Below are 18,461 nucleotides of genomic sequence, written 5' to 3' on the forward strand. Positions count from 1 at the left end.
CTCCAAGTTGTGCCTCTTGTGCAAGGTGAATTGGAATATGTTCCATTGCATAAAAAAACCAAGAGGAAAAATTTTTGCCCCCTTTTTTAAAGTTAAAATAATGTTACTCTCCATATTAAATTAAGTTCTCCACCCTCAATGTGCTAGAACACAAATCCTTGAAAAACAACTTATCTCTGTAATCGGTTTCCATATTCGATCAGGCAATACATTGAACGCAATAGGCATCAAAGTTTCCATGAAAATATGACAATCGTGGCTTTTCATTGACGCCAACTTCCCTTCTTTCATGTCAACACACCTGGATAAATTTGATGCGTAACCATCAGGCATCCTCAAATTGTTAACCAACTACAAATATCTCTTCTCTCATCCAAGGTGAACGTGTAACTGGCTTTGGGCTTATGAATCTTGTTGTTAATGTATGTCAGATACAACTCATTTCACCTATAATATTCATTTAAGTCCATCCTGGCCTTCAAGTTATCTTTGGTCTTGTTAGTAACATCCATAATAGTGTTAAACAAGTTGTCAAAAAAAAATTCTTCTCGACATGCATGACGTCCAAATTATGCCGAAGAAGTTTGTGCTTCCAATAAAGTAATTCCCAAAATATGCTCCATTTAGTCCAGTTATGTGTTATACCATAACCTGGTATCTTAGATGGTAGAGACTCTGTTACTTTAGGAAGATCCTTTACTCTGTTCCAAATTTCTTCTAAACACAAGCAGGTCGGTGGCTCCTCAAAATCAGTTCGGTTCTTCATAAATGCACTTGTATTTTGCCTAAATTCATGATTCATTGGCAAGAATCTACGGTGGCAATCGAACCATGTATTTTTACCTCCATGTTTCAAAGTAAATACTTTTGTGTCTTTCATACAACAGGGGCAAGCTAACTTCCCAGCCCGGACAACATTCCATAAGCAGAAAAATTATTTATAGTCCACATCAAAGCAGGATGCAATCTGATATTTTGTTTAGTTGATATATCATATGTTTCTACACCTTGATTCCATAATAATTGTAACTTATCAATCAAAGGCTGCAAGTATACATCAATCAAATTTTTCGTATTGCGTGGACCTGGAACAATACAAGTTAGGAACATATATGGACTTGTCATACACAACTCGAGCGGAAGATTATACGGAGTAACAAACACTGGCCAATATGAATATGGTGCACCAGAGACAACAAATGGAGTAAATCCATCTGTGCATAATCCCAACCTAAAGTTTCTTGGTTCACTAGCAAACTCGGGGAACACCCTATCAAAATGCTTCCACGCTTCTCCATCTGACGGATGGCAGAGAATACCAGGTGGCCTTCTATGTTCATAGTGCCATCTCATATGAGAAGTAGAGCTCATTGATGCATACAACCTCTTTAACCTAGGTATAAGAGGTAAGCAATGCATTTCTTTAACTGGAACTTTCTTTTTTGTATTGGCATTTATGATTTCCTTAAAACGAAGCTGATTACAAAATTTACAGTTCTCTAGAGATACGTCATCCTTATAGAATAACATGCAACCTTTCTCACAATAATCAGTTCTCTCTGATGAAAGATCCAACTTACAAACCAATTTTTTAGCAGTGTACAAATCTTTTGGTAAGTCAATGTTACTCGGATTAAGTTCATTCATAAGCCTAATAATAGAATTCATGCCCGCTTGGGAAATAAAACTCTCCGATTTAATACTTAGCAATCTAATCGCAACAGACAACTTGGAATACACTGAGCCTTCATACAATGGACGACTAGCTTCCACTAATTGTTCATAGAAATGCTTAGCCTCATCATTTGATTCGGATTGAACCCCAGGAAACGTCCTAAAAACATCCCTCATCATTTCATTGTATCGATAATTTTCAACATTATGCTCCGCACTGGGGCTACCCTCACCACCAAAAGAATTATGAAAGTTAACATCATCTAAACTAGCATGATTCTCCCCGTGAACAGTCCATATATAATAATTTTCTACAAACCCTTTCTTGTAGAGATGAACTTTAACTTCGTCTGATTTCAATAACTTAACACACTTACATTTCACATAAGGACACCTAATTCTTCCTCCAATAAGAAAATCATCAAGTGTTTGAGCCTTAGCAATAAATTCAGCAACCCCTTCAATAAATTCATTCCTCAACCCCGCACGATTAGGATGATTCCTATTATACATCCATCTACGATGCACAAATTCCATATACACAAATAGAAATCTATAAATGAGATATTTAAAATAATTTAATTTATTTAAACTGGTTACAAAGTTATACTCTTTCAAAGGTTCCTTTTAGAAATATACATATCATTGTGTCAAAGCACTTTAATTAATATATTTTATTTTTAAAATTAATATTTTTTAACACTCGAAATCTCACATTAATCCCTATTCTAAATAATGTAAGTCTTTAAATATACTAATTAAATTTGAATAGCTTCTTAAATGTTCATATAATCTAAATTAATTAATGATTTCTCAAACAAAAGAAATAATTGTAACTAACAATTATTTAAACTATTTCAACATATAAAAATTAAAGAATTCAAATAGAATAAAAAAAATTAAGGCATTTAATTTAAAGAGCATAATTGTCATAAGTCATAGACTAATCTACAAAAACAATTTAATAATTTAATTGATGAAAATGATAATAGATTTCAATTAAACTTAATTCCATGAAAGTCAAAAGATATTAAAAAAGTTATATGCTATTGAATTGTCACGACCCAAAACTAACCCCTTGTCGTGATGACGCCTATCGTGGAACTAGGCAAGCCGACTCATTTCCAAAACAAAACGATATTTTCATTTCAAAGTTAATTTCAAGGTAAAAACCTCCATTTAAAGAGTTCAAATCAAAGAAAAACAGAAGTGCGGAAAAGAAAAATCCGACATCGGGGTGTCACTAGTCATGAGCAGCTACTATAATATGTCTAACAATAACAAGACTAACTTAGCCTGGAAAATAGTTAATACAACTAAAGGAAGATAAGAGGGAGAAGAGCAGGGGCTGCGATCGCCAAACAGCTACCTTACTATCTCCGAGAAAAACCTGCAACCAGAACACTCAATAACCGCTACCGTGTCCAGCTACACCTGAATCTGCACACAAGGTGCAGGGAGTAACGTAAGTACGCAAACTCAGTAAGTAACAACAATAAATAAAGACTAAGCAGTAGTGACGAGCAATAAAGCATATAACGTTCATATCATGAAATCTCAGTAAAGTACAACATGCTTAAAAATCAGTGTTTGAATCAAATCGCCTTGTTTAAAACCGGTTCCAGTAAAAATCATTTAAAGATATTTTTCCAACAGTTTTTCAAACAAAGGCTCAACAAATGTGAGTAAAAATGATTAAATCATAAACAGCTCCTCGGGCAAACCTCACAGTCACTCTTGCCACTCGGGCATACCTCACAATCACTCTTGCCACTCGGGCATTCCTCACAATCACTCTTTCCACTCGGGCATACCTCACAATCACTCTTGCCACTCGGGCATACCTCACAATCACTCAGCACTTGGCACTCGCACTTAGTAGGTACCTGCGCTCACTGGGGTATGTGCAGACTCCGGAGGGGCTCCTTCAGACCAAGCGCTATAATCTGCATGGACAACTCACGTGCGATAATAATAAAGTATGCTGCAGTCGGGCAGCTCAGATCCACACTCATCCTCACAAAATAGGCCCTCGGCCTCACTCAGTCATAAGTATGCTGCAGGTGGGCAGTCCCGATCCACACTCATTCTCACAAATCAGGCCCTCGGCCTCACTCAGTCACAAGTATGCTACAGGCGGGCAGCCTCGATCCACACTCATCCTCACAAATCAGGCCCTCGGCCTCACTCAATCATAAATATCTCAAGCCACTCGGGCATTTTAGTAAAATATGGCATTTGGCCGAAAACATTTATATGCATCAAAATAGAGTCATAAAACTGAGTTATGCGGTAAACAAGTATAAACATGACTGAGTATAGATTTCCAATCGAAAACAGTGAGAGGATGATACGAAACAGCCCCTAAGGGTCCAAATAGCATTTGCGCAAGGCCCAAACATAGCATTCTGCCCAATTTACAGAAAATCTTTCTAAATCATATAAGTATCAATGGTTTCAACAAAGTATGCAACTTTGCAGTTGCTACGTGGCGGACCAAGTCACGAATCCCCAACAGTGCACGCCCACACGCCCGTCACCTAACATGTGCGTCACTAAAAATAGTAGAATGATACAAAAATTCGGGGTTTCCTACCCTCAGGACTAGATTTTCAATCGTTACTTACCTCAACAAGATGAACCCAACGTCGAGCAAGCTAATCAATACTCAGGAAATTTCCACTCCGTGTGTATCCACCTCTGAATGCCCTCTTGCCTCCTCAATTCAATGCCAACGATCCGAAACTAAAATTCACCCCTTAATGATAATACAACGATCTACTATACTAAGCAACTTCAATCTACAATATCAACATCCATTGGGACCAATATTAGTAACAAATCCCATAGGTTCATTGTATTCATAAATTTCATCTCCAAGATTACCATTCACCTTCTCTCTTATTTTCTCAAAAGTATCATTCATGCCATGAACTAGAGTTTTATAATCAAATCTTTCAACCATTAAAACTTGTAACAAATGCTTCAAATACTTCTAACTACTCATAATAAATGAGTTTGAAGCATTGGAATTACCTCTAGTAGATCGATCTTGAAAAATTACAACTTTGGTGATTTTTGTGTTCTTGAGGATTTGATGATGAAATCTTGTATTTGGATGTAAAAATGATGTTAGAACTCATGTATATTGAGTGATAATCAACCCAAAATATCATTAACAACTTACCTTGGTTGATTGGACTTGACTTGAGCTCAAAAATCGCCCCTTCACTTCAAGAACCCTAACCCCCAAATACACAAAATACCCTTTTTACCCGTTCTTGTATTTATAGGCCCAGATTTCTGGGTTTCGGATGCGGCCCTGGATGCTTCGCATCCCCACTTCACTCCTCTTTGAAGGTAGGATGCGGACCTGGACGCTATGGCAGCACTTCACTGCCAACCTCTCTACCCAACATGAAAGGCTGACCATACAGCGCTCTGTTCCTGGTGTGTGCCTTTACGAAAGAATATGCTAACATGGAAAATAAGTCGATGGAATTTGATTGCAGGTTGTGATACCAAATCATTGCTCCCTTTGAAAGGGTCTCTCCGAAGTTTTTCAACAGCACAGATTCGATTTCATCATCTTCTAAATTGTTACCATTGATAGCGCATGTATATGAAGTAACATGCTCGTTGGGATCGGTGGTCCAATTATATTTGGGTATGTATGACATATGAAACTTCTTTGGAATAGGCTTCAGAGCCACACTTGGAGGAAACGACTTTTTGTACAAACTTCTTCGAATCCATCCCTTTCAAAATTGGCGGTGCCACCGGTATCTAATCAACTCGAGAGTTGTATGTCTCCACTTTTTTATCACTGGCTTCGATTCTCTTCTCCCCTGATTCAATTATTTTCATGAGCTCCTCGAGCATTTTCATTACTGCAGGATTAGTCCTCGATTCGTTACCATTAGACCTTTCCGGTACTGGCTCGGTACGGCGAGTAATTTTTGGCTCGACCCTATTCGGAGCTCTATGTTGATTTTGTAACTGAGCAATAGCGGCCTGGTGAGCCTGAAGCATCTCGAATATCACTTGGAGACTGACTCCTTCGTCTTCTCTGCCTTGTGTTCCTTGGCCACTAGATCGGCCTTCTCTGTGTACACTCCCATCGAGATTTGTGCCTAGGTCCGCATTTAGAGCAACATGCGAACTGACATCGACTGGGTTGGCAACCGGTGCTCCCCCGAGATTAGCCTGTGGCACTTCAACTCCTGGAGCAATCACATTTTTGTTTTCACCGTGGAATCCGAGGCCATTGTCACCGTGTGTGGATGTGTTTTGTGAGTTTGACATGTTTTGACATGAAAGCAAAGATACTTGACAAGAACAGGTGTAAAATAGTGTGTTTTACCAGAATCAGTACTGAACAATAACTATTATGGTTAGCCCCATGGTAGGCGCCAAACTGTTTACCCTAAAAATTGAGTAACAATTAAACATATATTATGTTTTTAAGGATATGTGATTTAAACCAGTACCAATTGATAAACAATGAATTAAATAGATAAATTGGAAAATAAAATAAATCAAACCGGTCTGCAAACAATGCCTCGACCTCGATTCGATATAGTCTTGAGGTTAGTTAATAAGAATAGTAGAGGATGGAATAAACAGCGATGAACAGTAAGTAAAACAAACAAAGTAGCGTATGTGTATATTCTTATCAGTGAATAATCATTTCCCCCTTACAAGTGAATGGGATCCCTCTTTATATAATAGAGGAATCCTATATAAGGTACAACTCTAATAACCGAAGTAGAAACCATGATTGGCACTAATAACCTCTTTGATTTGATCTGTTCCGGGATTTCCGCCATGATCTTCGACCGAATACTGATACCTCGCCATTTCGTTACTACGCCTTACTCGAAGTCAGTCATGCTTGATCTCGATTTTTGCTGGCCTCGGTCTCAACGTACACTTCGATATCTAGGCTCGATGTCTCATCTTCGAGCGTGGGTCTCATTTATTACGAGGCTACCCCCAATGCAACTCCCTTGTCTCGATCGAACAGCAAAATCGGGTAGGCCCGATTTTGACCGTATACAATACCAAAAGAAATTTGCACAATAATCGATCTATAACATATGCCTATGAGAATCCTCTTCATCTTCAAATCCATAGAATGCTATAACCTCCCAATCCCAACTACATTATTCAAATGACTGACATATTCAATCGTTCCATGAGAAATACTTCCATAATTCCTTATTGCCACATAGATAAATCTGAACATAAGTATTCAATCAATCGGGCCATTAGCGTAATACATGTCAGGAATCTGCAAGTCAAAGCACAATGCTCCTTTTGGAGTGTGCACTCTTCTTAGGTGGTACCAGATAATGCTAGTATTCATCTAAATATTTGAAACCGTCCATGCTCTCTAGAACTCGTGACCCCATATAGCAGAAAAATCATAACACGCAACATGTTCCTTATGCCATTGGCAGACATCAAGCCCAAGCCGTCCTCAACACTATCAAGAACTATTCGAAACCCGTCCACACATATATAAGCAATCAGAACTGAATTTTCCCAACTTAACCAAATCACGCAAGCCGTCAAATCCAATTATATTGACATAAAACACCGGTAAAGCATCACCATACTAAAGGAACCAATTACCTTTATTACTATGCTGACCCTACACTACCAAGCTAACCAATTTTTTCGAATCGTCCTCAACTTGCCTTCAAGTTAACACTTCTCCTTGCCGGTACATGATGATCCTAAACCAATGATCACCGCAAGAGATCATAGCACGAACCACGTCATCCAAAAGCCCATAAACCATTGTATTTGTAAGGCCACATAAAAATTTACCTAAAACTAGGGGTTTCGTGGTGTCGGGGTAGGCGCATGTGTTAATGATAGCCGCGATACAAACTTTTTGGGTTGAACAGTAAGCTAGAGAGTTGCTTACGAATATGTTAATGATAGCATATTCGTGTGTTGTAGCCCACGCCTTCCGAGTGGGTCCCGGTCCCCCGGACCCCGATCGCCTAAAAATTTTCCGAGCCATCAAATACAACCTAAGGAACCATATTCACCCCCCTGTCATGGCTGTTCCTCGTTGTTTTGCGTTTTATGACCAAAATACTAGAATTTCGCCCGATTCCCATATTTTCATGTTCTATAGCCCACGCCTTCCGAGTGGGTCCGCACTCTCAGACCCCGATTGCCTAAAATATTTTCGGGCCATCCAATATGACCTAAGGAACCATAGTCACCGCCACGCCATGACCGTTCCTCATTTTTGTATTTTCTACGGCCAAAAAACAAGAATTTCGCGCGATTGCCATATTTTCGTGAGCTATAGCCCATGCCTTCCGAGTGGGTCCAGACCACGATCGCCTAAAATTTATCTAGGCCATAAAATATGACCTAAGGAACCATAGTCACCCCCATCCATGACCGTTCCTCGTTGTTTTGCTTTTTACGACCAAAAAACTAGAATTGCGCCCGATTCCCATATTTTCGTGTGCTCTAGCCCACGCCTTCCGAGTGGGCCCGGGTCCCCCGAAACCGGATTGCCTAAAATTTTTTCAAGCCATCAAATACGACCTAAGGAACCATAGTCACCGCCCCTCCATGTCCGTTCCTCGTTGTTTTGCATGTTACGGCCAAAAAACTAGAATTCGCCCGATTCCCATATATTTGTGTGTTGTAGCCCATGCCTGCCGAGTGGGTCCCGGCCCACTGGACCCCGATCGCCTAAAATTTTTTTGGGCTATCAAATACGACCTAAGTAACCATAGTGACCACCCCTCCATGGCCGTTCCTCATTTTTCTTTCATTTTACGGCCAACAAACTAGAATTCTCCCGATTTTCATATATTCGTGTGTTGTAGCCCACGCCTTCCGAGTGGGTCCCGTCCCCCCGGACCCCAATCGCCTAAAATTTTTCCGGGCTATCAAATACGACCTAAGGAACAATAGCCACCTCCCCGCCATGAACGTTCCTCGTAGTTTTGCTTTATACGGCCTATAAACTAGAATTTCGCCCAATTGCCAAATTTTCGTGTTAGCCCACGCCTTCCAAGTGTGTCCGGGTCCCCCGGACCCCGATCGCCTAAAATTTTTACAAGCCATCAAATATAACCTAAGGAACCATATTCACCACCCTGCCATGGCCGTTCCTCTTTGTTTTTGTGTTTTACGACCAAAAGACTAGAACTTCGCCCGATTCCCATATTTTCGTGTGCTATAGCCCATGCCTTCTGAGTGGGTCCGGGCCCCCCAGACCCCAATCAGCTAAAAATATTTTGGGCTATCAACAAGTGAACAGAGCGCCCTCCAGGCATAAATTCTCGAATCAGCGATATTACCACAATCTTCATACTTGGTTTCAATCTTCACTCAATCAAGTGACTACATGTCACTCTTACACAATATTTCCGTGAGACATGCTCCCACGACCTTTCGCACTAGGTAACAAGTCTGCACATCCATGCTACCGGTTACACTAATGCTGTAATGCATATCAAAAATCCACAAATCAATACACAAGGTCTCTTACACCTGACATCGACCTTAGATGATGCAAAAAACAATAACATCTTACTTTAAACATCTAAATCCCTTTCCTGCTCATCCGAGCTCATGACATCCTTGTCAACACCGAACCAAAATCTTAAATCCTCAACTTTCGAATCCCATGCTACTTAGTGCACTTAACCACGCCAATGCGCAGGAGTACAAGAATTCCATTATAACTCCCGAACCATTAATAGAGTAAACACTTTATCATATAGAAACCTTCTTCTTAACTCATTTCAAGAGAACCATTTCAACACGTGACTGAATTCCCATATCCGTAGAACATACCGGCCTCAAGTAGTGGTCTAAGCCACCATAACATTTCTGGGATCCCTCTACATATAACATGCCATAATACTTGAATTCCTCCAGATAAAATCAATTACGGTGGCCGCCAAGCCTCGCACGTACTGCCAAAAATTACATGCATAACTCTATATGCTGAAGGAACTGGTCATTGCCACTATCATGCCGATTCAACCACTGTTAGCCAACCCGTCTTTTTCTCAATTTATTCTCAACTTGCCTTAGAAATAATAATAGATTCATTCATTACATCATGAACTCAAATCCGCACTCATCCCAAGTGACTTTATTTCACGAGACCACGCTGTTTCAAAATCCACAAATCGTCTCATACCCCTCCTTGTGCGCACTTTTTCATCTTCAACTGTTACACCCATTCTGATACTTCTTTTATGAATCTGAAATTATTTTCTTCAGTTTCTCAAATGCTACACCACAACCTAAAGATAACGCAGAGTATTCCAAGCCCTGTTTCATAATCTGCTGCAAAAGCTCGATACTCAACCATACTATGAACTCGAGATCCTTAGACACCGCACTTTAAATTTTTGAACCCGCTAAGACTGTTATTGAGAGTCACTTGCTCTGACTTGTTCTCAAACATGATCAATTCCAAGGCCCTGCTAGCACATGGACAATTTATCAAGGAAACATCTGACTGCCTCACTTTCCTGTGCATTACATCTACACGAAGCATAAACTCTGAGTCTTCCAAAAACCTGAATATGAATTGATAAGACCAAATACGGCACACATTCCCCAAATCCTTTGCTCAAATTACAACTGATGTTTTCTTTCCTTTGTTGCAATGACCCACCAATACACCGATAACCAGAAACCGCACAACTTGACACTACGTAATCCAATCATAGACGATGGGGCTCTCCCACATAGCTTGAAGCTACAATTACAAAATTCTTGAATCCACCGAGATTCTTTCTTCATCGTTGACATGATCCTGCACACGCAACTCACCAAATTTTCTCGAAATCCTTCTATTAACCTTTAATAAACAATCTGAACCACTAGCCACATTTACATATTAAATCTCTTACCAGGTAGGCAGTAGAATTCTTCGCAGAAGCTTCGTCAACACCACGCGACCGCTAACCTGCTCATAGGAGATAACCCACATGTGGAAATTACATGCCGACATATTCTAAAGTCGCTGCACTGGGTGCAATTTCTATGAAATTAGTAGATCATCCTGAGTCCGAGCTCATTCACCAGCTGCACCAGTCCGTTCACTCCTCATGGACGTCAACTAAAGGTGCGACAATACATTCCAATCCAAAGTCATGTTGTATCCTTCTTCATATCAAGCAACTCCCTCCTGTTGTATCCAATTTTTGAAAGGTCACTCAGGAAGACGATGTGTGCAAAATTTGAGGTCAATCGGAGTTGATTTAGTAGGTTTCGACATCAAGTGTAGAAGTTAGAAATTTTAAGTTTCATGAAGCTTGAATGTGAGCATAATTCGTGGTTTTAGCGTCGTTTTAAGTGATTTGAGTTTTCAAATAAGTTCGTATGATATTTTAGGAATTTTTGGTATATTTGGTTGAGGTCCCAAGGGCCTCGGGTAAGTTTCGGATGGTTAACGGATCAAAAGTTAGACTTAAAAAGCTGCAGCAATTTTTCCTCTTCTGTTGGACATTCTAGGCTGTGATCGAGCCCAGATATCGAGCCCAAGTATCGAGCCCAGGTATTGAGCCCAGATATCGAGCCCGGGGTTGACGAGGCTCAGGCTCGAGCTTGTGTATTGAAGCCATGATCGAAGGTCCAACTCGAGGGCCATGATCGAAGGCAAGGCTCGAGGGCCAGGATCGAAGGCAAGGCTCGAGGGCCAGGATCGAGACCCAAGATCGAGGGTCACAATCGAAGGCTCAAGATCGATGCCATGATTGAGGCTATGATCGAAGGACCAGACTCGATGCCATAATCGAGGCCATGACCGAGGTCCAGGCTCGAGCCTGTGATCGAAGCCACGATCGAGGCCTAGGCTCGAGGGCCATGATCGAGGCCCTATTCGAGGCCCAGTTCTGAAGGCTGTCTAGGCAGCTTTGTAAAAAGAGGGCACTCGTCCCATTCGCCATTTTTAACAAATTGAAGCTGGAGCAGAGGCGATTTTGACAGATTTTCAAGGAAAGACAATTGGGGTAAGTGATTCCAACTCGAATTTGGTCTATGTACACAAATATATCATTGTTTTCACCATTTAATTAGTGTTTCGAGATTGAAATTTGGAAATTTTTAGAAATCTCATAGAAACGAATTTTTGAGATTTCGGTATCGATTCGGAGTCGGATTTGAGTGAAACTGGTATGGTTGGACTCATAATTGAATGGGTTGTCGGATTTCATAACTTTCGCCGGATTCCGAGATGTGGGCCCCACAGGCGAATATTTAATTAATTTTGGGATTTTTATTAAAAATATAGTATTTTCTTATAGAATTGATTCCTATAATTTTTAGTGATTGTATCGAATTATTTTGGCTAGATTCGAGCCGGACAGGGTTGGATAATCGTGGAAAATGAATTCTAGTGGGTTAAATTGGAGCAAGACGAGGTAAGTCTCTTGTCTAATCTTGTGAGGGGGAAATTACCTCATAGGTGATTAAAATTAAATAATTGTTGCTAATTGTGGGGGCTACGTACGCACGAGGTGATGAGAGTCCGTGCGTAGCTACTATTAATGCTAAAGTCCGATTTGTTTAGGACTCAAAGCATGCATTACTTGTGTAAATTGTATTCTTTGATTAATTAATATTAATTGATATATATGAATATATTGTGAATTGTTAGATAAAGATATTAAAGGATGGAAATTTCATAGGTTTGATTTTCTGTTTAAATCAATTAATTATTAAAAAAAATTATTCTCCTCCCAAATTTATCTTATAATAAATATACTCTCCTTCCGGAGGCACATAAGAAAAATGTCCTCCTTTCTTGTGGAGCGGGCCGAACGCCTCGGCAGGATAGATGCATTTATGGATCGTGCCGCACGTCCCTCGGCAGTGTACGCGAGACTCTGGATCGGGCCGTACTACCTCAGCAGAAATCGTGCTTAATAATAATAATAATTACACGATACTTGGAAAGTTTATTGCAGCTTGTAAAGCTATTTGATAAATTAGAAATTTATTGAAATTGAATTGCAGCTTGTAAAACTATTTGATAAATTAAAATTTTTATTAAAATTGAAGGATTTAATTAATAGATTAGAAATTATTGGAATTGAAGGAATTTAATTACCTCTGCTGGTACAATAAAATTATTGTTAACTCTGTGAATCACGTTGATATAAATATTTCTATTTTCATGATTATTTAATATTATTGACTCATAGTGAGTGTCATAGTCGGCCATCTCGTCTCTACCTCTTCGAGATTAGGCTTGATACTTACTGGGTACACGTTGTTTTCGTACTCATACTACATTTGCTGCACATTTTATTGTGCAGGTACATATATGTATAGCGGCCTTGTGGGCGTAGAGGTGTGGTTAATAATTGTGGGGACATAGGTGAGCTGCATTCTATATTACGATCCGCAGCTAATAGAGTCTCCTTCAGAGTTATTATATTTTCCTGTCTAATTTGTATTCTAAACAAATGCTGTATTTTATTTTAATTCCCTAGTAAATGCTCATGCGCTTGTGACACCGGGTTTTGGGATGATTATGGGTTGCACTGTATTGTAAATTTTTAAAGATATTAGTACGTATTTGGTAAATGTCATCTTCTTCTATTTAATTGAGGGGAACAACTATGACTTCAAAAATATTAAAATGAGAATTTATTTAGTATTTATTGTTGGCTTGTCTGACAGCGGTGCCCGGCGCCATCACGACCTATAGGTGAAATTGGGTCTTGACACTTACTATGGGCTATAAATAAAATACTGATGATATAATTAAGTATGGATTACATAGAACGGCTATAAGCTCAATATCACGAAATGGGTAAACAATTCTTTTGTTAATAAGAAATTTCCAAATTTATTTTTCATCATTTATCATTTGGTATCTCAGGCCAATGAAGCAATATCAATTATTATAAATTCCAAAGTGTGATGACCCTAAATATCATCTTTAAATTTAATAATTATTTCAGTGTTCTAAGTCCTCGAAAAATGCTATTCATCATTCCTCGACTTGCATGCGCAGTCCGTATAATTTTTCGAAAAGTTTTTATATGAAAAATGGACTAAGATATGAATACAGCCTTAAAATTCAATTGAGTTGACTTTGGTTAACATTTTGAGCAAAAGGATCCGGATCAGTATTTTGACAGTTTTGGAAGGTCCATATCGTGATTTGGGATTGGGCATATGGCCGAAATTTAATTTGGAGGTCCCTAACTCAAATTATGGTCATTTAACGGAAACTAGAAATTTAAAGGCTAAAGATTTCCAAAGTTGACCACGGATTTGAATTTTTTATATCCGATTCAGAATCGGATTCCGAAAATTAGAATAGTTTTGTTATGTCATTTATGACTTGTGTGCCAAATTTGAAATCATTCCGGATTCATTTATCATGTTTCGGCACAAGATTTGTTAATTGAAAAGAATTGAAACTCAAATGTTCGAATCGAGATGTGAATTATAATTTTAGCGTTGTTTGATGTGATTTGGTCTCGACTAAGTTCATAAGATATTTTAAAACGTGTTGGTACAATTGGTTGAGGTCCCGGGGGATCGAGTGGATTCCTGATGGTTAACGGATCAAAATTTGGATTTAAGTAAAAATCTAAAATTTTGGCCTTCTGGTTTAATCGCACCTGCTGTCAATTTTCCGCAGAAGCGGAAACCGCACCTGCGGTAAATTTCCGCAGATGCGGTCAAATTTCCGCATAAGCGAAAATGCTGGACAGAACACATAAAATCGGGTTTTAGCCATATTTACTCATTTTTGAGTTTTCAGTCTCGGATTTTGGCTATTCCAAAGCGATATTTCATGACTTTGAATTGGGTAAGTGTTTATAACCAAAAGTGATTATATTTCATAAATCCATGTCTATATTCATCATTTATTTCGGATTTAGATGGAAGAAATTGGAATTTTTGTAAAACTTTCCAAAAAATGAAAACTTATGATTTGAAGATCCATTTGACATCGGAATTGGATAATTTTTATATGGTTGGACTCGTATCGGAATTGGTATTCGGATAGCGTAAGTTTTACCGAGATTCGATACGTGGACCCCACTATCAATTTTTAAATTGAATTTCGGATTTTATCCGAAAAATTAATAAATTCATATGGAATTAATTCATATGATTCGTATTGAGTATATCGAATGGTTTGTGAATAGATTTGAAGCTTTAGGAGACAAATTTAAAAGGAAAGGTTGTGGTCGAGTAATTGATTGAAATTGCAAAGCGAGGTAAGTGTCGTGGTTAACCTTGGCTTGACGGAATAAAACCCCTGAATTATTTGCTATGTGAATTTCATGTGCAACGATGTATAGGCAAGGTGACGAGTGCCTATACTTCGTCAATTTAATTGGTTGCTTAATTATTTAAACATCTTAACTTTTTTAAGACACGAATTAATTATTATAATAATTATTTCTCTCCTATTCTTTGTCAAATATTATTTCTTGAATTCTTGCAATAATTGTTACATGTTTATTTGATTTATGTGTCTTAATTGCTACTTGACATTTAGCATATTAAATATTAAACTGCCTTTGTTCTCCTTGATTTCCATAATAAATTGCTATTTGTCATTGTTTGTTTCATAATTAAATCATAATTATTGTATCCTTGTTGTCTTATAATTTCATATTAATAGTTGAATTTATTGGGCTATTTCTTTTATAAGAATTGGTAAATGAATATATTGGAGGAGCGGGTTGCACGCCGCAACGGAATTGATTGAAATAAACATATTGGGGGATCGAGTTTCACGCCGCAACAGATTTATTAAAAGTCCATATTGGGGGATCAGGTTGCAAGCCGCAACAGACTTAGTAAAAGTCCATATTGGGGGATCGGGTTGCACGCCGTAACAGACTTGTTTAAAAGTCCTTATTGGGGGATCGGGTTGCTCGCCGCAACAGACTTATTTAAAAGTCTATATATACTTGATTAAAATAAATATATGTAAGAATTGAAAATGAATATGTTGTGAGAGCGGGTTGCACGCTGCAACAGAAATTGATGGAAATAATGATTGGTTATGACTGTTCAATTGGCTTCAATTGTTAAAATGAGTTACCTGATTTATTTCTATTATTGTTGTTATTACTATTATTGCGTACAGGTTATTGTAAGTGACCTGCCTTAGCCTCGCCACTACTTCATCGATGTTAGGCTCGGCACTTACCAGTACATGGGGTCAGTTGTACTAATACTACACTCTGCACTTCTTGTGCAGATTTCGGAGTTGGTTCCAGCGGCGTACCATAGACTTGCTCGGATTTCAGCTACCCATAGGAGACTTGAGGTATAGCTGCACGACGTCCGCAGTTCTGAAGTCCCCATGTACTTACTTTAGTTGTGTGTTTGTTTTTTCAGTTAACTTTATTTTATTCAGACCATTATCTGTATTATTCTAGAAGCTTGTGTACTTGTGACTCCAGTTCTGAAATGGTATTTAAACATCGCTATTATTACGAATTATCCACTATATTTCAGACTTTACTTCCGTATTTGGTTCTTTTTTATTAATAAATTTAAATTTTTTTAAAAATGGATAGTATTATTATAACGTTGGCTTGCCTAGCAAGTGAAATGTTAAGCACCATCACGGTCCGAAGGTGAGAATTTCGGGTCATGACAGTTCGTATCAGAGCACTAGGTTACATAGGTCTCACGAGTCACGAGCAAACTTAGTAGAGTCTGAAGGATCGGTATGGAGACGTCTGTACTTCTACTCTTATTCTCTCACAGATGATGAGAACACGTAATACATCTACCGATGGACAGGGACCAGATCCCCCAGTGGCAACCATGGCCAGGGGTAGAGGTCGAGGCCGAGGCCGTGCTAGAGGCCGAGGTCGAGGCCGAGGCAGAGGTAGAGCTCAGTCTAGAGCTCGAGCTGCAGCACCTGTTGTAGAACCTCAGCTGAATCTTCAGGAGGAGGTTCCAGTTCAGAATGTACCAGTTAGACTAGTTTAGGTCCCGGAAGGATTCATAGCTACTCCAGTGCTTCAGGACGCTTTAGTTCGATTGGTGAGTCTTATGGAGGGAGTGGCCTAGAATGGTACATTTTTAGTGGCACTAGCCATCTCACAGGCTGGGGGAGGAGCACAAACTCTCACTACTCCCGCTCCAGAGCAGATGGCTCCCCAGAATCAGGCTCCAGCAGCCCCGCTAGTTGGGGTAGTTCAGCCAGTTATTGTGGCATAGACTGGTGATAGGCCCGCCATGTCTTTTGAGGCCTTACTGAGACTGGATAAGTTTACTAAGCTCTTTCCAGTTCACTTTAGTGGTACACCTTCTGAGGACCCACAGGATTATCTTGACCGCTGCCATGAGGTACTGCGGAACATGGGTATAGTTGAGACTAATGGGGTTGATTTTGCTGTATTTCAGATGACAGGTTCTGCCAAGAGGTGGTGGAGAGATTATACATTGACCAGACCAGTCGGATCGCTTGCACTTACTTGGGAGCAGTTCTCTCAGCTATTTCTATAGAAGTTCCTTCCTATCACACTGAGAGAGGATTACCGCAAGCAATTTGAGCGTCTACAGCAGGGCAGTATGACTGTTACTCAGTATGAGTCTCGTTTTGTGGATTTATCCCGTTATGCTCTCCTTTTACTACCTACTGAGGGAGAGAGAGTGAGGAGTTTTATTGAGGGACTCACTCACCCTATCAGGCTTTAGATGTCCAAGGAGACCGGAAGTGAGATTTCCTTTCAGGCGACTACTAATGTTGAAAGGAAGATCGAGATGGTTCTTGCACAGAAGAAAGGGCAGAGGTCTGATAAGCGGCCTCGTCAGTTTGGTGGTTTTAGTGGTGCCTCGTTTAGAGGCAGGGGTAATTTTGGTTGGGGTCATCCTCCCAGACCGTTTCATTCAACACTTCAGGTATCTCCCGGTGCTTCAGCGAGTCACGATCCTATTATGCCTTACTCTGGGCAGACAACATTTAGTGCACATTCAACTTTTATGAGTGCACCACCACTCCAGAGTCACTACGGCAGTTATCCGGCCTGTTCGGGCTAGCTTTAGATTCAGCAACCACTGCATCAAGATGGGTGTTATGAGTGTGGGAACATTGGTCACATCGAGACACATTGCCCTAGGTTGTTGAGTAACAGATCTCGACAGGATTCTCGTGCCATCATATCGGCACCAGTTGCTTCACCTCCTGCTCAGCCAGCTAGAGGTAGGGGTCAGGCAGCTAGAGGTGGAGGTCAGGCCATTATAGGTGGAGGTCAGACCGTTAGAGGTGGAGGCCATCCAGTTAGAGGCCATCCCAGGGTCGCAGTTCAGAGTGGTGGGGCTCAGCCCCGATTTTATGCTTTTCCAGCTAGGTCTGAGGCTGAGTCATCTGATGTTGTGATCACAAGTATTATTCCAGTTTGCCATAGAGATGCTTCAGTTCTATTTGATCCATGATATACTTATTTCTATGTGTCTTCCTATTTTGCATCAAATATAGTTGTGCCTTATGATTCTCTGAGTGCTTCTGTGTGTGTATCTACACTGGTGGGAGACTCTGTTGTAGTAGATCATGTCTATCGTTCGTGTATGGTTACTATTGGTAGTTTTGAGACTAGTGCGGATCTTCTACTACTTGATATGGTACATTTTGATGTCATCTTGGGTATGGATTGGTTTTCACCCTATCATGCTATATATGATTGTCATGCCAAGATAGTAACCCTATGCATACAGGGGTTACCTCAGTTAGAGTGGAAAGGAACTCCTTGTCATTCTACCAGCAGGGTTATTTGTTATATGAAAGCTCG

The 18,461-nt window shown here is 39.7% G+C and overlaps 1 protein-coding gene across 1 annotated transcript; it reads right to left on the reverse strand.

Moving 5' to 3' along the window:
• Window positions 1-894: 894 nt before the first annotated feature.
• Window positions 895-2,211, reverse strand: LOC142171923 (uncharacterized). The gene has a single exon (XM_075235645.1). It carries the CDS (start codon window positions 2,209-2,211, stop codon window positions 895-897), a length of 1,317 nt encoding a protein of 438 aa, XP_075091746.1.
• Between the last annotated feature and the right edge of the window lie 16,250 nt (window positions 2,212-18,461).

This window comes from Nicotiana tabacum, chromosome 17 (genome assembly GCF_000715075.1).
Source record: "Nicotiana tabacum cultivar K326 chromosome 17, ASM71507v2, whole genome shotgun sequence".
In the NCBI taxonomy this organism is placed as follows: domain Eukaryota; kingdom Viridiplantae; phylum Streptophyta; class Magnoliopsida; order Solanales; family Solanaceae; genus Nicotiana; species Nicotiana tabacum.

Bases quoted from the DNA above. Each gene is read 5' to 3' on its own strand.
- LOC142171923 (XM_075235645.1), bottom strand. From the start codon at position 2,211: ATGGAATTTGTGCATCGTAGATGGATGTATAATAGGAATCATCCTAAT.